General features: G+C 41.2%; 1 protein-coding gene across 2 annotated transcripts in view; it reads left to right on the top strand.

Annotated features, from left to right (window-relative positions):
* The first annotated feature begins 376 nt into the window (after positions 1–376).
* LOC308311950 (transmembrane protein 131-like) overlaps positions 377–21,133 on the top strand; it is a 41,912-nt gene continuing 21,155 nt past the window's right edge. For both annotated transcript variants that reach the window (XM_080758766.1, XM_080758765.1), the window contains exons 1-15: positions 377–611; positions 3,042–3,103; positions 4,618–4,652; positions 9,598–9,666; positions 11,135–11,255; positions 12,661–12,777; positions 12,916–13,038; positions 13,804–13,884; positions 14,576–14,726; positions 17,670–17,726; positions 18,086–18,147; positions 18,282–18,390; positions 18,588–18,696; positions 19,831–19,984; positions 20,476–20,646. In XM_080758766.1, the coding sequence (XP_080614892.1) occupies positions 491–611; positions 3,042–3,103; positions 4,618–4,652; positions 9,598–9,666; positions 11,135–11,255; positions 12,661–12,777; positions 12,916–13,038; positions 13,804–13,884; positions 14,576–14,726; positions 17,670–17,726; positions 18,086–18,147; positions 18,282–18,390; positions 18,588–18,696; positions 19,831–19,984; positions 20,476–20,646 (1,542 nt within the window). In that variant the 5' untranslated portion in view covers positions 377–490. The remainder of the gene's footprint in view (positions 612–3,041; positions 3,104–4,617; positions 4,653–9,597; positions 9,667–11,134; positions 11,256–12,660; positions 12,778–12,915; positions 13,039–13,803; positions 13,885–14,575; positions 14,727–17,669; positions 17,727–18,085; positions 18,148–18,281; positions 18,391–18,587; positions 18,697–19,830; positions 19,985–20,475; positions 20,647–21,133) is intronic.

The raw sequence follows: 21,133 nt of genomic DNA, 5'->3' as shown, positions 1-21,133 counted from the left end.
AGGGATCTCTCTGAGAACCACTTATCTAGCGTTATTAAAATGTAGCCTGCTCAGTCATCACATTTTTAACTTTATATTAATGATAATGTCTCTGTAGTCACCATTCAGCTACTATATTAAAATGTAATACACTCATTAACTCTCATTATTGGCTCTATTTTCTGTCTGGCCGGGCCCCACCACCGACCAGACCAGTCAAGAACGGTTGTCGTGACATTAAAAAAAGAGATGTGTTCTGAAACGTTGGCCCATGGCCCCCTGCTGTTCCAGCGCGTCCACGTGAGCCTATGTCACAACTGTTGTCCCCACTCTGTCCCCCCCCCTCCCCCCCCCCCCCCCCCCACACACAGACAAACCCGTCTTGTCATGTTTGAGAAACACGCGTCTGCTGCTGAGCGCACACACATCACATCGGAGGCAGTCCGAGAAGAAGTTAGAAGAACGGCAGTCAGTTACTAGTCAGAAAGAAGAAGCCAGCCAGGGAAGGAGAATGGCGCACAGAGGAGCAACGAGTCCCCCAGAGTTTTTAATGTCGAGAAGGACGCGTTTTTTCGTCCTCGCGCGGATTCTATTCGTCGCTCTTTTCCACGTGGCGCAGGCGAACAAGAAAGGTTTGTTGTTGTTGTCGTTTTGGGTGTTGTTTGTGGGTTTTAATTTGACTGTAAAGTAATAAAGTGTAAACTCCAGAGGGAGGGAAGGAGGAGCAGCAACCGAACTGCCAGCCAGCCAGCGTGTCTAGTCATCGAGCCTTTTAAATGGGCAGCTATGGGAAGTTAGCCTCCTACAAGTGGCTTTAGTTTGTTTGTTTTTTTGTTTTTGTTATTTGGGTCTTCTTTAAAAACGGCTTTGGTCGTTGGTTGTATAGCTCGGGTTCACGGTGAAATGTTTCTTCAAACGACAAAACTGTCCATAGTTTGACCAGGACGCCCTCCCTTATCTACCGCGGTAGCGACACGAAGTTAGCCGAAGAGCTAGCGTGAAGTTTTAGTGCAAGTTAGTTCCTACACAACCACCTTCATTTTACACTCTGTGCGGCCACATTTAAGACATTTACATTGGTTAGTACACCATTCTCATATAGCCTTTACACTTGTATCCTCCCAGAGTTACTAATTGATACCTTTTTTATAATATATAGCAGTTTCTTTTCGGCAAGCGACACCGCCTCCACCCAGGCACCCACCACCAAAATAGATATTTGAAAGTAGAAGTCCAATTCCTACACAACCCAACCAACCACCCACATTAATTTATTCTCTGCGACCGCAGGCGTCTCTTGCCCGAAAAGTTAAGACATGTGCTGTAAATTGTTCCCTTTTTGTTTAACTTCTCTTGTACCCTCTCAGAGTTACACATGGATGGATACATTTAGTACAAGATTGAATATTCTACTGTGTTTTTGGCCACCCACCACCACAAATAAAACATAGCCATGGAGACAGACATGTTTTGATTCTCAAGGAAGGTTGACTGATCAGCTCTATGGAGACAACGGGGAGAAAACAACTTTCTTTGCTTATGTTTGTAGTCGGTGAATAACTTATGTATAGGCAATTGTTTTCACAATTAATCATAGCCGTAGAATCAATACTATCATAGATGTATTTGATAGATTTTCACATTTGCATATATGATAGATATGCAAATGTCAATCTATCAAATGCATCTTTGATAGTCTTGATCCAGGGCTACATTATTGATATTATTATTATTATTAATTTAATTGGATAGGTTAATAAAGTTCCATATGGCATATTTTCAATCTGCCATACAAATCCAAGCTCTGTTATGTGAATCGAAACTGTAATACTTACAAACAGCAAAAACATGTATGGTGTTGTCACTTGTAAGTTGTCACACACACTTTGTAGCAGCTATTATAACTAAGCCTGGTTGGATGTCTCATGAGAATAAAATGCAATGTTACCTGTAGAATGTTAAGTCAACATCATTGCACACCTACCTTAGATGACTTTACAAGTTGGCTTAAAGTAAAAGAGAATAAAATGCCATGTTACCTGGAGAAGAGAGTTAAGTCAACATCACAAACCTATATATTCACATACCTTAGATGACTTTAAGCCAACTTGTCTTACAGGTAATACTGCAGTACAAAAACAAAACAGTTTTGTTTCCCAGAATGGAGTAGGATTTTTAAGGGCAAGAAGGCTAGGTTCCAGTTGGCCTCGGTAACCAGGCTTTTAGGCTCCAGTCCGTGTTACAGTGACACTGAAACTAGGTATGAAAAAGTTCTGGACAGATGGTTGCAGTACTGTTCGCTGTTTGCTTCCACTATTCCTTGAAAGCAATCGGAGAAAAGTTGTCATGAATGTTTAATTTTAAGCAGTGTTATCAGGGATTGATTGATTGCAGAATGGGTACATTTCAAACGAAAGCACAAGTCAATACAAAAACTGTTACTGTAGATGACACCATGATAAAGCATTACACTTATTTACAACGGGGTCCACCATTTTCAATTCATCAGAGAGATGCTTAAGTGGCCTTGGCTTAGGTAATTTTGGTGTGTGTGTGTGTATATACTATATACTGTATATATGTGTGTGTGTGTGTATACGTACGTACATACATACATATACACACACACACACACACACACACACGTGCAAGCCTGACCCATATATCAATCTTTATGACTTTCTTTTTTTGGTATCGCAGTAGCAGACGATGTGTCCTGATTTTTAACCACTTTCAACCTCTCCGTCCCTATAGTTTGGGCATGTCATTCTTAAGTCAAAATGTTCAAAAGTTTACAAAAATAGCAGATCTACAAGAAGATATACGTGTGTATTTGGTATTTAAGTGACAATGAATGGCGTAAGAGTTTAAATACAAGTATAGTTAAATGTTCTCTTTATAAATTAAAAACGTTTGCACCTTTTTGATAGAATATTGATAATTGGTGCTCGCATCTGACTAAAAATGATAAAAAAAATCAACTGTACCTAACATGTATGTATTATGTAGGATATGTATGTATTTATAAAAAAAATTGACTGCTGACCATTCTCTCTCCACAGCTTTTATTCAGACAGACACAATCTTAGAGGTGTTTCACTTTGGGGATGAAGGCCTCTTGCAGGTAAGATGAGTCTCATTTCCTGCCTCCTGGTTAGTCTGGCTGATAAACCATGGGGTGGGTGTATGATAAACTATCAGGACCTATGCATGCATTGCTAGGTCCATGTGGGAGTGAAGTTCAGATCGGTATCACCTGCGTTACTTCCTCTATAAGACCGTTATCAGTAGCCATTTGTCAGCGGCAGGGTCTGTTGCATGCCAAGCTTTCAGATGATGAAGGGGCAGCATGATCGTGGCGCTTTGTAACTCTAGTGCTAGTTTAGTAAAGTTCTATAGCTGCTATCAACTATACTCGGCACCCCCTCTGTTGAGATAAACAAAAATATGTGCTGCCTGATGCCCTGCTCTTCATCCCTCCGAAAGAGACAGGGGGAAAAAGACCAAAAACATATTTATTTACTTCACTGCACTGGTGTTCATCCTTATTCAATGCTAAAATGCCCTCTTAGTATAACTGAAATTGATTATTAATTATTTATTAAGACGTGCTAAAGGCATGCAGAAACCAATAACCACCGATTTGCCTAATTTCTTTCTTTTGCTCAAACGACAAATAGAAGGACACAGAATTCTGTGTTGAGGTGATTGAGGTGTTGACTTGAAACTCATTGTTATTAATCTTATGATTTCATATAGCCAAGCTGTCGGCGTATGCGCCTGATTTCAGCTTTAAGTCATATTATTAACTGCAAAAAATGGCAGAGCAGCAGTGGCTGGCAACACAATACTGTAGCTAGTGGTGCTGAAACCTAACCTCCTCACTTGCTACTTCTTGTTTGAGCCAGAGAGTCTCTAACGTGAGTGTGAGTTGACCTCACGTGCACTGCTGAAGGCATCGTTCAGCAGCACCACAAGTTTTTCCATTATTCATTGGCCGCTTTCTCACTAAACTATCCTATGACAAGCTCGTAATCCTTATAACAACTAACAAGTCGGGAGATGTAATGTGTGCGTGCACATTCAAGGGGAAGGAGCCAGAAAATTAGACTTTCTGACTAGCTTTATTTTTTATTTGACTCAGGACTGTGAACGATGACAGTACCTGGTTTAGACTAGTCATTGGTTAGACCAGTCATTAGTCCTACAACCTATCTCAAACCCTAACCTCCCACGGGGCAGCACACTTAAACCTAACCGTAACTCATATCTAACCAATGACTAGTCTAAACTATGCACCCCCTCTGTCTTGCTAGATGCCCTCTGACTTTTTAAGATGAGTTATGCTTTATTGATCCCTGTGGAGAAATGTGTCCTCTGCCTGACCCCACCTAACTTTTTGGAGCAGTGGGCAGCCACTGAGCAGTGCCTGGGGCACAGCTTAAATATTATGTTCCAAAATATTTAATATATAATTAAGTGCATTCTGAATCTCATCTCTTAGCCTATGAGTAATACCTCAAGTTAAGCACTTTAATCATGGTTTTTTTTAAACTGCAAAGGTTATAGCTTAGTTACATTTGTAACTTGTCTATTTCCTGTTATGTCCAATGAAACTATTCTTACTTTCTTTTACAGACAGAGTCTGACATAAATTCATATCATCAAAAAAGGTAAGACTTGATTATGTTTACTATTGCATTATTGTCTCTGACAGGCGTCGGACAGTTTTCATAAATAATCCTTGGCGTTTTGTTTTAAACTAATCTAAGATTAGATTAGACTTTATTGTCTAGACTCGGATGGGAGAGGAGATTTTGTTGTTGGAGGACACATATGTGGCATTTGCATCGCATCAGTAGTCCAGGACGGAACAATGCAATGTCAGGCAAGTTGTCACTTGTCAGGTATACAGAAATGTGTTGTCGAGCTGCCTTTTCAAAGTATTTCTGGCATGGTCTACATGTTTACTCCTAATGTCCCATGTGACAAACGCCTCACTTTTGCATTTCCAAGCAGCAGGTGGAAACGATCCAAATTGTTTTTCCTGATCTTTACAAATATGATTAGATTATGTAATATGTGCAACTGCCTATTTTATTCCGTCCTAAAAAGCCTTCCTCTCTGTGATGCAGATATGGATTCCCATCTCTCTCTCACACGCATGCACGCAAGACAATGGATAACTTTGAAGGGTTTAATAATGGCACAATAATAGCAATTGCTTCCATCCTGAAACATATTTTCAGGCTACAGTCACTAGAAATCTCACATAGTGCATGCATGCTTTTGTAAGCTGAGCTTCAATGCAAGGATTTGTTGATTTTCCCAGTAAAAAAATCCCAAATGGCAACATGCCCGCAGTGTGACTATGGTCCATGGCTGTAGCGAAGAGGCTTGGCATTTGGTAGGTGTGGCAGTGAAGCATGTCACCGTTTGCAGTATAGCACACCTTGTCCTAGTTTCCAACCTTGCTTTCCTGCAGCCTCTGTCGGCTAGCCGATTGCCCAGGGGCGGAAAGGACACTAGATTCGTCAGACTTTCATGAGAGATTTGTTTCAATTCTATTTGAAGATGCATCGTCATCTAACTAATACACATAGGGTTATAGGTAGCTCTGGTCCATAGCTCTAATGCGTTGCATTTAGAGCTATGTTACTCTCAACTTCCACCGCTCGCATGAATGCAGACCAGCCTCTCCTCTTTAGCGTAAATAAAAACGTTTTTGCTACTCACCAAAACAAAGGCGGGTTGTGTCATTAGAAAGCTTACTTTCCTTAGTGGGAGCACTGGGAGCACTCTGAGCCCCCCACCACACGTATAAACGGTACTTTTTGGCCAAAAGGGGATTTTCTTTCCACCGAAAAAAAAATACTTTTAGTTACTCCACTGCGCCTTCTACCGATATTGCCCCGAGAATTGCCTCTTAGACAATATTTTTCCTACGGTGAAAAAAAAATCCCTTTCTGGCCAAAAAGTTTTTATATGTGTGGTGGGGGGCTCAGAGTGCTTCCACTAAGGAAATGAGTAGCAGGTAGGTTAGGGCGAATGTCTGGACTTCTTGAAAATTAAAACGACAATGGAAAAACTCTGGCAAAGTTCGAAGGTATTTTAGGCATGTGATGTGTGTTTACACGTATGCACGTTTCAAGATTATTGACCACATACACGCACATCCTACGCAATTGTTTTCACCCCCCCTCCTGGTGGTTTACATCCCCTAAAAGCGAGTCCAGCTCTCATGCTCTGGAATTCGTCCAATCACAGTTCTCCAGATCAGAGGCATGCGCTGCTTGGCCTTGTTGTGAACACGCCCATAGAGACCCACGTGTGAATTTGGCTGGGTGAGAGCTGTATGTCCTGTGTGTGTGTGTGTGTGTGTGTGTGTGTACTCAACTCTGCCCTGCACCAGTATCCCTTTTGCAATGGGATGCGTCCCTCCACATGTACCCGACACAGCATGCCTTAGGAATGACATCACCTTGGGCATGGGTTGAAAGAGAACATGCCCCTCCCCATCTCCGGTCCCAGTGAAATAGCCACTATAGTATTCACAGCTAAAACACAACGTAGAGTCACAATGTTTAGGATGAAAACGCCTACAAATAGAGGGAACTGGGGGGGGGGGGGTTAATTGAGAGAGAGAGAGAGTTTTGATTAAGCTATAACAAAAACGAAAGTTCTTGTCAAGAATCCAATGTTATCCAATCAGGACAGAGAACCCAATACAAATAATCAGCTTCAATGTGATGGAATTCTGGTTCCAATTTTCTCTTAATTATATTGTTTCATCATTTAAAATTGTATTTGTTTATCCTCTATCCTTTATCCTTCAAAATGTGGTGTTGCACAAGGGCCCTTGGGCTTTTGCTGTTAACCATAAAATATAGTTCAGCCTGGTCATATCATTAATTTGAACTTCAATGTCGAAGCGAATGATGCACAATTGTACTGTTCATTAGTAGGCTGTTGAACCTAACAACGCAGATGCCTTAAGCTGCCTGACACCTGTCTGTCTGTGATCAATGTATAATGGATGAATAATAACTTTCTAAACATTAAGAGGATTAGACCTTATTGGTTGGCCCCAAAGAAAAAAGAGACAAGCTATATTTACTTGGCAACCTGACTCCCTTGATCAAACCACAAATAATATGCCTGTGTTATTTTAACAATGTGACCTCAACAGCATTGTTTTGGAAATATTGCCAAGGTAGACATTAATAAATCAGTTAATGCCCTGTCGTTTTTCTCACCCTATCTTAACTTTTCTTTTTTACCTCTTTAATGTAATGCATTTTGGGCTTCATATTTTGTGTGAAAGGTGCTATACAATTAAAGCCGATTACTATCAGGGCTCATAAGCACACACAACAGACTGTAGCTTCTATCGAGAAGATGTCACCTGTTTTCATTGGCAAAGCTTTGAATTCAGTTTGCATACAGTAGCTGTAGTTTTACTTGGTAATATGCCACTACGTCGCTGTGAGCGTACTTCACTGTGTCATTTGTAAGGGAGGACACTGTAGCCAAAGTCATGTGTTTGAAAAGTTAGCTTGATGATAATAGGAGGTCAATGTCCGCCGACTGGATCAGTATGTGTCTATTAGTTCTTGTGATAAGGATACTGTATCACCACCGCTGCTGCAGTTGAATTGGCTAATACTGTACAGACCCCCCTTTCTATACAGCCCTCAAAGATGTGTCTATATAGTATGTCTGGATTTTCTGCATTTGCCTTACCATTCTTGCTCAAATGTGTATCTCGATTTTCGTCCACAAGAAATGAGATCACAAAAACATGCCGTAATCCTGGTCTCTAAAACTACCTCCCCCTGGCCAGCCGGGGCGCCTGATGGAGGGGAAAGGAACTGGTCGGAATAACGTGTCCCTTGACTCCCTTCCACGCGCTACGTCCGGCCGGGGAAATTCCCCTCTGTCAGGTGAAAAGAAGCAGCTTGGACTCCTCATGCATAGAAGGAGGCATGAGGTCAGTCCGCTGCCCCCCCAGGTTGGCAGAGGAAGTGTAGCGCCCAGGATTACTTAGATAATTGGCACTGGGTGAAAATAAAAACTGGGTTACAAAAATGTGGCACCTCAGACCTGGAGCCAACTACTACTGTGGCTTTAAACAGATATCATCAAAGTGCTCAACTTAACCCTCTCTCAAAACATAAGAGTAACTAAAATGAATTCGACAGCCAACTAGTGCTGCACGATTCTTGCTAAAATTTAGAAATGAGATCGCATTAGGTGCCAGAATCTAGATCTTGATCCTTTTTCGATTAATTGTGCGGCACTAATTTGCCTATTGCCTCGGGAGGAGCTGTGAATTTAAAACTCTGATTTGGTCATTATTGATTTAACGTAATAATGCTTATCACTGAATTAACTATCAGGTCGATGAAGGCCCCTCCAAAATACACATTGGGGTCTATTATCACCCTGTATAGGCTTAGTTCTTAATAATGACTAATGATTCTACAGTATCAGCAATCTGTTTCTTTTTTGTAATCCAAAACGGCAATATACCGGTAGTGTAGTTTGCAGAGCCCAGGCAAATTTCCACATGCACTTAAACGTTCTGTGTTTTTGTGTCAATATTTTCTCCTAAAATGGATACGGAGCAACAAAAGTTTCCTCAACAATCAGAAAAGTCAAACTTAACCCAAATGAATTGCCAATGTGTTGCCCCCCCACCTCCCACGGAACTGAAACACTTAGTTCGACTTTTCGTTGCATTTATCATTGAGCCCCTGAAGCATTTCTGAGTTTAAATTCTCATAGGGTATTTCTCTCTCGCTCATCTAGAACAGGAAGCTGCTTGTGGTCAGCCTGTTGGTCGCTTTGCAGTGCTGATGGATCCCTCTACAGATAGTGGGCCATTTCACACCTTCCTGCCTTCTGCTAGCACTTTTTACACCAATCACCTACTGCCATCATACGGTTTGTGTCTTGTGTCACTGTGCTGTCGTGGGCCAATCAGAAAATGACATGATTAAAAATGTTAACATGACGCGCACTCGCACAGCAACATTTTTTCTCCCCCAGGAGGAACTCTGTGTATATATACTCTCGCACAGTATTTATGACTTAACCTTGCAAACCTTACCCTACAGCTCTGATGCACTGTTTGCAGAAATCTGGAGCTTTCAAACTGCTTGTGTTCTCAAATCTATTTACGCTGTAGGACTTCTTGCAAACACGCATGCAAAATGTGAACCTCCAGGCTACCTTTTGCGGACTGATTGTGGCCATTGGTGTTGTGCAGGCGTCTCAATAGTGAGGGGCCAAGCAACAATAACCATTGCGCTGCCTCCAATGTTTTTGGCACTCTCTTTTTAATGAAACTGCTCGGTGAGCTATAGAAGTGAATAATCTGTAACGGGAGAGAAATAATATGTACTGCCCTGTCGTCATCCTGTTCAGGTTTGACAGGTTTCCTGTTAACTGTGTGACACACGCACACGCACACACACACAAAACCCCTTTAACTTCCGAGGTATGTCTGTTTTGACAGTGCCACCACCACCACTCACACTGTGGCACTAACATGAACACACAGCAGTGCACCGCTGTCTGTGTCCTCCTAACCTGTCTCATTGTCTGTCCCTCCAGCCTGCCTCTGCACAGAGGGAACACCAGGCCCATACGCTTCGAGCCACCTATGCTCGACTTCCATGAACAGTGAGTACAAAATCCTTAATGTTCAGCCACTCCCAGCAAATCTGTCTGTCGTTATCTCCCACGCACTGTAGGTCAGAGCGTTGCTGTACTGTATCATGTAGAACATGCAGATCTTTGTGTATCGACTGTATGTTCGTGGTTTTTTCCCCGACGTAATGCCATGCTGCTAAATCTGTGAAATCAGCCTGTGCAACATGAATGGAATGTCTGGAATAACAAAACATAGGAAAGTGTGACAGTGTGGACTCTTGATGTGTTTCTGACCACCTGTTCACGATGCCATCACTGGCCACCTGGCAACCAGAGGAATCTGACAAATGTAAAGCAACTGCAATATTATGAAAAGCTGAAAGGAATAACTCTTAACTCGGATGATGTAGGTTATACGGTATTCATTATTTCCTGTAATGGAACTAGCACATTATGCTAGCTCTAACCTTGTTTTCAGTACCATTGGTTGCTTATAAAGTTGCTGATTTACCATTTGAAGCTCATTGCACTTTTAAGTTTCTCAGACTGTATAAGTATAATGTAAATTCGATCTCTCTGGGATGCTGCTGCTAAGTGGTCTCAGTTTAGTATAGATTGTATTGGACTGTCAGTCATGGACTGCCTTAAGAGTTGGCTAGACTCCCAGAAGTACTAATTGTATAATTACTACCTTTCGTTCTAATAGGGCCACTTGACCCAACAAGCGCCAACATTTGCAGCACCTGCCGAATGCATTTAGATTTATCTGTTAGGTGTTTTCACCACAGCGCTCTAGATCAGGGCTGAGCGGAAGACTAGAGTGGACCAAAAGGAAGCTTTAACTCGCACCGAGATTGTACAATCTCGCAGGCCGACCTAAAAATACGGAAACCAAGAAACATTTACCTTTCAACTCTCTTTGCAGTCAATGCAAAGTGTTGTTTTCTGTAGGCCTACAGGTATGTCAAACCTTTGTAACCTGTAGTGTTTCACACCATGTCCCTTATTCTCATTCATCCGGAATCTTGTCTCAGCATTATTTACCTCCTGTTTTTCTCAATCGACAACTCTTAATACAAAAATTAGTCATTTACCACGTTGGGTCCTGAGACTGTCAAATTCATGCTGCTTTCGCCAAACTCAACAATCTTTTTCTAGACTTCACTGATAATATCAAGCTGGTACAAACAGCATTGTTCTCTGGAGGGATGCACACGGTCGAACATGCACTGCTCCCATGCTTGCGCTTAGGGTTAGGTTGGGGTTTGAGGTAGGTTGTCTGTCTAATGACTAGTAATAATAATAAAACTATTTGTATAGCACCGTTCATGACATGAAATGCAGCTCAAAGTGCTTTACACTACAGAGCAATAAAGCAAAAAGCTAAAGCATAAAACAACATTGCTTTGCCTCACCATGTTGGTGACACTATTGACATGTTTGTGTGTGCTTTCTTTGTATTTGTCCCTTATGTGATGCCCCACACATATATGCCCAGGCCTGTTGGCATGCCAAAAATGGAAAAAGTTTACTTGCACAACCCAAGCCAAGAGGAAATAAGCTTAATATCGATATCAGCCACAACTGCGCATTTCCATGCGTCATTCTTTCAAAACAGGGTAGGTGATTTTTCTTTATTTTATTTTCTGTAAATCAAAAGTCATTGTCATGCCCTGGTTTTTGAATTTTGTGTTATTAATTCGACAGGAAGTCCTGTGGCACCAGCAGTCTTGATTTATTATTACCCTTTATTATTACCCATAATTAATATACAATTTGGCCAAAAGTGTCTTCTGACTTGAATGTGTCCACTGACTGGGTGTGTTTAGGACACTATTGACACGTGTTTGTGTGTGTATTTGTGTGTATTTCTGGCACAAGGCTAAATGCCAACAAGTACCTGGTTCGATTCCAGGCTGGTCGTACCATTTGCTGCTTGTCACTCCCCTGCTCTCTCTCTCTCTCTCTCTTCCCCCTCCCCCCTACCGGTCAGGTGGAGGCCCAAAAAAGCCTCCAAAAATGAATGAATGCATGTGTGCTGTGAATGTTTCTTTAAATTTTATCCCACGATTTTGCAACTCCACATGCAAACTCCACACAGAAAGGCCCTTTCGCCAACCCCACCTCGGGTATGGGCACTGCTGTGAATGTTTCATTAACAGTTGAAGCATCATTGGCTGTTTTAATTTGTTTTTCATGGGATTCTGAGTAAATGAAGAAAATGTCTTTCTCAAATTTAAAGCTCAACATTTCCATTGTGCTATACAGTCACTGAGAATAAATACCCTTTAGTGTCATTAGTTAAAATTGTGTGATGTATGTGGTTTTCTGGGTCAAGGCTTTCTCCTCTAGGGACACACTCGCACACGTGACCTATATACCTTCGAGCAACACTTGTCAAAAGGGACGTTGTAATGAAGTATATAAATGATCTAAAGCAGTCTAAAGTCAGTGACCTCACTAGGTTTACTCTGTAGGTGTACATTGAGAGTAGCAAATTAAGTCAAGAGTATGTATCTAACATGAATCGCATAGTCAAACTCCTAGGGTTCATGGAGTGAATTTTATTCATTTGAAATTGGAACAATACAGAAATCAGACTTTTCTAACATTATGATTCATTGTCCCTAGCTCCCCACTATGAATCAATTGCTCATGCTTTAATTTAAACCAAATCATCATTTCAGTGTTCCTATGACGGAATGGAAGAATGGAAATATATTTGGGATACAGTGACATGGAATAGCCCCTTTTATATTGTGCCTGATCTGCAAATGGCCCAAAACACCATTATTGCAGACTTTAGCAAAATGTTAATGTCTACGTTAATGGTATGTAAATGAAGGCGCAAATGACTGTAGTAAGTGCCTTCCAAATGTAATGAAAATCTCCCTTGAGAATTTATACCATAGATATTAAATCTTTACCTGTCCAGTAACCTCACCAAAACAAATGACAAGCTTGCATTTTGACTAGATGAAAGAAATATTCAGATTTACCCTTTTCTCTTTCCTTTCTCTACAGATAATTCATCCGGGGGGGAACACGTCGTTTGACGTAGTTTTCTTGGCACGAGTAGTCGGCAACGTAGAGAATACTTTATTTATTAATACCTCACATCACGGAGTGTTTACATATCAGGTTGGTGTGAAGTAGATAATAGATAAATGAATGGAGAGCCCTGGCTATTGTGCACCGATTGCATTTTCTTCTGCAGTGAAGAAAAAAAGTGTGGAACCTCAAATTGGGAAAATGTCATTTGTCCAAATTTCTCTCCAGGTATTCGGAGTGGGCATACCCAACCCATACAGATTACGGCCCTTCATTGGGGCCCGGGTGCCTGTCAATAGCAGCTTCTCTCCTCTTATCAACATTCACAACCCCCACAGCGAACCACTACAGGTAAACTCAACCTCACACCTGGTACTTGCTGTCAGGAATGGTACGTTCTGCACTGTTCCTTGGTTGTTGGTTGTTGGGTAATGATGATCCATGATCTTGTCTCTTTCATTTGGTTTGCTTTAAATTTTCTGGAAACCACATTGACAGCCGAAGCAAATTTTAACATAAAATCATCTTTAAGTGTTCCTCTAGTTTCCTTAAGTTCTGACCCAAGTCATGAAAGACTCCTTTCAGCGATGACTTCCGTCACACAAATGTTCTTTTGTTTGACTGAAATAACTGCAAAAAATAAAATCCCTCACGGATCAAATTTCTGAAATAACTCCAGGATGTCTGTGAAAAAGTTGTTGCCCCAGCTTTTAATGAAATGCCTGTGACTCGTCCCCTCTGCATACCCGATTTGCAGTCTCCTCCTTGAACAGCACGATGATCAAATCAATGAAAATGTATCCAATGATGATTTGATGAGATTTAGCCTTTCAAACCCAAAACTAAAGAATATTTAGCCTCAGACCCAAAACGAAAGAATATTTTTCAATACATTCTGTATTGATGTTGGTACCATTAGGAGAGATAACAGGCAAACCAAAGATAACAATTCTTCTACATTCTCTAATATTGTAGTGTAGACTTCTTGTAAAGTAAGTATTGCAGATAACACTTGAGAGAGTAAAATTAAACCAAATGGACCCGGACCACTGGTTGAGAACCACTGCTCTATGACAAGTAACTGCTTTTTGTCTAATTGCCTCCTGCTCTTCACAGGTGGTGGAAATGTACTCCAGTGGGGGTGACCTGCACCTGGAGCTGCCCACAGGGCAACAGGGAGGTACCCGAAACTTGTGGGTGCGTACAAGGATGGGCATGAATTATGAATCATAAAATATGTGATTTGTCATACCTTCTTCGCTACACATACACTCAGTGTGTACTAAATACTAATAGAGCTCAGCGGTGGTGGTGAACCAACTAGGGCTTTAAGCAACTAGTCGACTATTCAACTAGTCGACTAGTAAATCCACTAGTCGACCTTGTTGGTGCTAGTTGACAATTCTTTTCTGAATTTGTAGGCCTCAAGATCAGGTATTTATTTCCAAAAAAAATAAAGTAGTAGTAGTAAACTAGGCAACTACCGGTAGTCAACTAGTAAAAATGACTAGAAGTGAATGCCCTAGAACCAACGCTAGTTAACTGTAAATAACAGCAATGGAGTAGAGACACTGAAATGAAACTGGTGCATACAAATTGGAGAGAAAAAATAAATAAATATATATATAAATATTTTAGTTTATTGAATTCAAGAGTACACTTGATGAGCTCCATGTAGGAGACTTATTTTTTGGGAGTGGAAGAAATTGTACCCCATCTGGATTTGAAGGTGTTGTGTTGCTCAAGTTCAGCAAAGAGTTAAGCGCTTGAAAATGGTTTAGAGATTAATCAGTGTACTGATCACTGCTTTCTCAAAATGCAGCTCATAAATTGGAAGGCACATTTCTGAATTTGTGAAATGACTTTAAAATGGCCTTTTCCCTCTCAGGAGATACCCCCCTTTGAGACTAAAGGGGTGATGCGGGCGAGCTTCTCGTCACGAGAGGCAGACAACCACACTGCCTTCATCAGGATTAAAACCAACGCATCAGACCCAGACCAGTTTATTATCCTCCCTGTGGAGGTGGAAGTCACCTCAGGTACACACACACACACACACACACACACACACACACACACACGGCCTGTTCTCTTTTATTTTTTCAATGTATTTTTATTGAGGCTCTGAAATTTCGCAGCTGTTCGATCGCAATACCATGCATATAGATATAGAACCACCCATTCTTTTTAACACAACATAGAAAACCAACAAATACCACAATACGGACATTACATTACACAATCGAAAACGAAACAAAAAACAAGACAAACGAGTACACCACAGTCTTGACATGATTGTACATTCCAAGTTACTAGAGTCTTTTAGTTTTTCTCTACTGTTCAATAAGGTACATTAAAGCGCAGTCTAGAGGGGTCCGGTCCACTGTATCTAAGACCTACCTTCGTGAACCCTTCCATGTTATCGCGGAGGAGATAAGTCAATTTCTCTAGACAGAGGAACCACAGTCATTACCTCCTTGTACCAATCACCCAGTGTAGGAGTGTCTCTGTATCCAAAGCTTGAGTATAGTCTTTCTCGCTATGTAGTATTCCAACTAATTTGGTGTTGTCTGGTCCTTGCACTGGATACCGTCCTTAGCTGCTAGTACACACTGGAGAGGTGACAAGTTCAAATTATATCCAATCAAGGTGTCCAGCTCATTCTTCGCCTCATTCCAAAACACCTGTATCTTTGTACATTTCCAAAGCATATGTGCATACGTACCAACTTCTGTGTCACATTTATTACAGTTAGGAGAGCTGAGACCGCACGGCCTTAATAAACGTATCACATTGACAGTCATGGTCCTGAATTGTCATGGCTGTGGATTAGACTCATGACCTTTGTCATGTCATCCTTTTTCTCTTAATGTCTCACACTGCTGCTAAATGAAGCAGAAAAGCAACGCATGCCATCTCAGTAAGTGTATTTTCCCCATTGGCTTTCGCCGCTTGTCGGAGCAGGACAGTCGAGCTGCAGGCTCGGCTTCGAGGCTGAAATTACTGCAGGGGCAGTTGAAAATGGCGAGGGGCACATCTCATTTTTATGTAGTAAAACTTTCATTTTTTAGACCAATTTTAACCCATTTGTGGAAAGACGTCTAATTGCAGACTATAGCTCAGTGGGGATGGTGCAAGGCCCCCTCTGGGGGGCGTCAGGCCTTTCGAGCTGGCTAAACACTATGCCATCTAAGGAGGAAGGCTACTTACTGCCTGTCCTGGCTAGTAGGCTACCAGCGATGGCAGACTGATGTCTGGCCTGGGTTCCAGATTGATCGTAAAGTATACGGGTTGAAACTTGAAAAGGCATGTTTTACCTGAAGCCCAGATGAGTGCACCACTCTGCCATCCATTAACTGTCGCACAATCATTGCATGGAGATAAACGCTCATGTGGAGATAAACACTCATTCATGTGTAAGTGCTTTCCCCATTTATTACATATGACAGCTCTCTCATACAACCCACGACCCTCTGTCAACTGTTGAGCAGCATTCCACTGCAAGTCCGGGGATTGAGTTCCTGGAGGTTCCTTCCTCGAAGGCACCTTGGTGTAATTGGATGAGACAGAAGAGACGGATGCCCTTTTTTCTTTTTAGCTCTGCCTGCCCGATTTCTTCCCACCATTTGATACCAAAGACCTTTGGCACAGTTTTGATATTCTCAAGTGTTTTCTTGTTTTGTTTTGCTGGACTGCTAGATTGGTGCCAGTGTGTCACTGACTAATGAAGATGCACAATTGGGCAGTAGGCTGGCCTAACAACGATCTAGCCAATCACAGAGCCCTCCAGGCTATGGGATGTATTCTATCCCTATAACCTTTCTTATGATTAGATGCCGGGGCTGGTTCAACTTGCAGAGACATACAGTAGTTAAGTACATATCTTAATTGCTTGGTTCCAGTCAGCTTGGAAGATCTATTAAATTGGCGTGAGCAATTGATTGAAGTTACACTGGCTGGAGTTTCACCGCCTCCAGTATCAGTTGTTTATCCATGTGTATCCACTGTTCCATGCAGGGTAGAGCCTAGATTTTGATCTAGTCTTGTTTTTGCATGGTCTGTCTCAGGGAAATCAATTGCGACACCTCTTACCAGTGTCACCGCAGAAAGTTTCTGAATTCTTCCTTAAGACATCAGCATCTTCTCTGCAGCTGCTAACTAGCAATGGCGGTTTAGGGTATGTGTGGTGTGGGCTGATGTTTCCTGTGTAATGTCAAGGCACTAAAGATCTGCACTGTATGGATGATTTACTGATTCGAATTGCAATGTTCCTCAGTTGATGATTATTTTACAGTGAAAGCTGTAGACACTTTTCCTAGACACTGGCCTTTAAAATGTGTTTTATGCTTGAATTAAAGTGGATTTGTGTGTGTGTGTGTGTGTGTGTGTGTGTGTGTGTGTATATATATATATATATATATATATATATATATACACACACATGCATACACACACACACACACACACACACACACACACACACACACACACACACACACACACACACACACACACACACACTCTGTTGACTGGGGTACACCAGGGCTATACAGGGCCCATTTTTGAGGGGCGCTAGGTTCTAGAACCTCCTATACCAAGCTTTGTGTGTGCATGTGAATTTGATTGGCTGATGATCACCCCATAGTGATGATTTGATTGGCTGAGCAAATTACATATTGAGGATTAAAAGTGAGGGCATAAAATTGAAGATTACAGAACAGTGAGGATGCCAATTGTAATTGGCCGCAATGTGATGATGTATAATGATGTATGATGATAACAGCGCCCCTCACTTCACACATGTGTGATTTATCGGAAATATCCCAATGCCCACTATTTTCGCCAAATGTTCACCTATGTTGATGTGCCCAGAAAAGGGATGCTAGGGTCCATTAATGCTTTTCTGAGGAGTCACTGTTGATTCCTCTCCAGGAATTTCCTCACCGTTTCTTATAATTTTTATTTGTTTTGTGCACACACAGCACCAGGAATCTATTCCTCAATAGAAATGCTCGACTTTGGCACCCTACGCTCACAAGGTAAACCTGCTTTCTTTAGTCCACCTTTATCCTTTCACAGAAGAATGTTGTTTATGCTGTATATTTGTTACACATTTGTGTGTGTGTCAAGATTCAGAACGCTTAACATTTTTACTTTTTTGTGGGAAGAAATTATTTTTATTTGTATAATGTACTTTAAAACGGTGGTAATTGTAACACATAAAGGTCGATTTAGCTTGTTCCATGTCCATGAATGTACTATTATGATTTTAAAACACAAAAAAGCATGCATCTATCTTCTCAACGGAAAGACACCATTTTTTGTTTTGTTTTTTTAAGAGCGATTTGTCAGCTCTGAACTGAATGGGGAAATAAATGTATCTTCTCCCTGCTCACAGACAAACCAAAGCTATTGAATTTACATCTCCTAAACTCGGGGACAAAAGATGTACAGATTACAGTGAGTACCTTCTGATGAACAGTACACACATTAGTATGATCAGAATCACAATGTATATTTAACTATAGTGAAGAAAATTACATATACTGATACTGTATGCACATTTGGTGAATTTGTCACTTGTTCTTTTTCAGAGTATTCGAGTGAGTCCATCAAATGATGCTGTGACAATAGATTTTAAAGCGGTTACGCTCAAAGCGGCCGAGCATAAATATACCAAAGTTGCGAGCATCATTTTTGATGGTAAGTTGTTGAGAGGTTCAGGAGATGCCACAATTTTCACTTTTTGAACAGTGTTTGTTAACATTAACATTAAACTAAATATAGTCCTAATATGTCCATCTTCATGCTATGATTTGTATTTTCGATTTTTATTTCATGGCTTTTGAATGTACCTGTTCCGCTCAAATGAGAGTGCTCATAATCTCTGCGTTTTCCAGCTTCCAAGGTTCAAAAGACCTCCCAGTCTTCAGGGAAAATTACTGTGAAAGCGAAAGAGAAAAGCTACTCTAAGCTTGAAATCCCTTATCAAGCCGAGGTTTTAGATGGGTATGTCTCTTTCACTTTTACATACATGTGTGTAAATCTTGAGTGTCTATGAACCTGTCTGCATATACCTGCACAAATGTGAGCTTTTTAAACATTTGAGACTTTCTGGCTATATAATTGTACTGTCTCTAGTTTAGGGCGTTAAACTAGTGCACTCAGCTCAGAGCTTTCTACCCCAGACAGACAGTTTGAATATAGCTTATCAAACTGTCAAAATGAATTCATCCTGCATTTTTCCAACACTTCCCCTACTTGACTTCTCGTTTCTATGACTGATGGAGAGTAAACCACCATGCGGTGTGCACATGTTTTTGGGCCCAAGGCACCAACCTCGGCACTGCACAGTTCTCCGCACATCGCGTAGTACTGTACCCATTGTGTCAATTTCCCAAGTCCAACATCCATGTTGATCACATTTAGTGGACAGTTTGTTTTATATGTATAAATGAACATTTTCTTAACAGAAAACAAGATATGGCAATCCAGACAGTAGTTTTCATAATATCATGTTTAAGACCAAATTGTTAGACAGATCGATTGACGGACCAACATTGCAATAGAGTCCCACAGCCATTGGAGGTAAACGCAAACAACAGCACTGTGCAGTCATCTACTCTGCTACTTGACATTCACATGCGCGGTAACGATAAGCTTTGGGCGTATCAAACCTGTTATGGAGCATAGCGGCCCATGACATCATGTTTAAACAATCAAGACAAGAGGCGATCAAGAAATATCTGTAATCATCCATGCTGTTTAGTCTAAAAGTGTATTGATACTTGCCAAACAGTGCTGTCCGGGTAAACAAATTTACACGTTTAAAGTGACTGTACACACATATTAACCAGATAACAGTTTCTTCAATAATATTGTCAAAGTAAAATGGTCAATTGCCTTCCATCTGTTAACAAAAATCACTGTATTTGAAGGCCCTAAAAGATACCGTTTCTGTTCATAATGTATTGTCGTCTACGTCTACCGTCTTTCCACAAAATGCTCCATAAGGACCCGGCTCGATAAGGTGCTCGTTATCAGTAGAAAAATGAACAAGCTCCATCCCTAACGCAAAGCCCCTCTCCGCCTCTCGTCTTGTCTCACTTTTGACGGTGGTTCTTCCTGTGTCCTTTGTGGCAGGTATCTGGGCTTTGACCATACGGTCACGCTCTTCCACATCCGGGACAGTGTGACGGAACCTGTGGTGAAGCCCATCCACCTCACCAACACCTTCCATTTTGACATCAGCGTCCATGACGTGGCACTGCCTGACGAAGCCCACGCCATGTTTAAGGTGGGCTTTGTTTAAGCTCACAACTTGACCTGCTATTCTCACTATTTGTCATAGGACGAGTTATATATATATATATATATATAGGTCTTAAGTGGTTACATCATTAGATGGCATAAATAATTGCTTTTAGATTCATGCATGTGTATGTGGTACAACCTTGTGGTCACAGCTGGTGATTCAAATTATCTTTTAATTAAGCCATAAGGTCAGGAAGTGTGTGCAAACTCGATTTGTGAAAAGCTGAAGATTTTCTTTTTTTTTAATTTCCATATGGCCTGTTGCCGTTTTTTATGAATACTGTAACAACATTCTCATGGTCAATTAGTGTGTAAACAACTCACCTCCTTGGGCATTAACTTATTTGTATCCTACGCATCCTTTTACCTTCTTGTCACATCACATTAATTACCCATTAACAGCATCTTAACATCCCAGGGAGTCCACGGAACGATATACTGAAGTTGTTGTTCGACGCATTTGCCCCCCCTCAGGTGCTGAACTTCACCGATCCGGTGCTGATCCCTCCCCAGGCGTCGCGCTATATCTTCTCCTTGGAGTTCAGTCCGCTACGGCCCTCCACGCATATCGACAGCAATATCTTGTTGGTGACGAATGCCTCCAAGTTCCACCTGCCCATCAGGGCCTACACAGGCTTTCTGGAGGTAATTGTGGGGAAAGATTGCTTGTTTGTTTTTAACCTTTTCAAAAGCAGACGCTATGCGATGACGTTTGTTCTTTCCTTTTGTCTCTCTCTGCAAAATGTTCTCTTTAAGGGACGATATTGTCGATCTCAAACTGATCTCTATATTTGCCGTAATTGTATATATATTTGTTGCATTAGTAGTCATAAATCTGCACAGTACTTTGTCTAAAATGCAGGCTGCAGAACAATCAGCAGCCAAAAACCATAGTGGTAGCTTTGTGCTCACCTGTGAAATGCATTCTGGGAATTGTAGGAACAAAGAGAGCCTAAAACTAAAATTCCCACTGTAAACAATATTGTATTGTAAATATTGTTGTTTCTGTAGACTATGGTAACATCGACAGTTAACTGAAACATGTCAAAAGCAAGATAGTGTCCCTGTTAAAAATGCATAGACAAGACATGTTTATGGATGTAAAGTCTGGTTTCTCTTTCCACCCCTGCCA

Source organism: Protomyctophum bolini (assembly GCF_963924005.1).
Source record: "Protomyctophum bolini genome assembly, chromosome: 24".
Classification (NCBI taxonomy): domain Eukaryota; kingdom Metazoa; phylum Chordata; class Actinopteri; order Myctophiformes; family Myctophidae; genus Protomyctophum; species Protomyctophum bolini.
The sequence above is the reverse complement of the archived record's forward strand: the minus strand, read 5'-3'. Positions and strand labels throughout refer to the sequence as shown.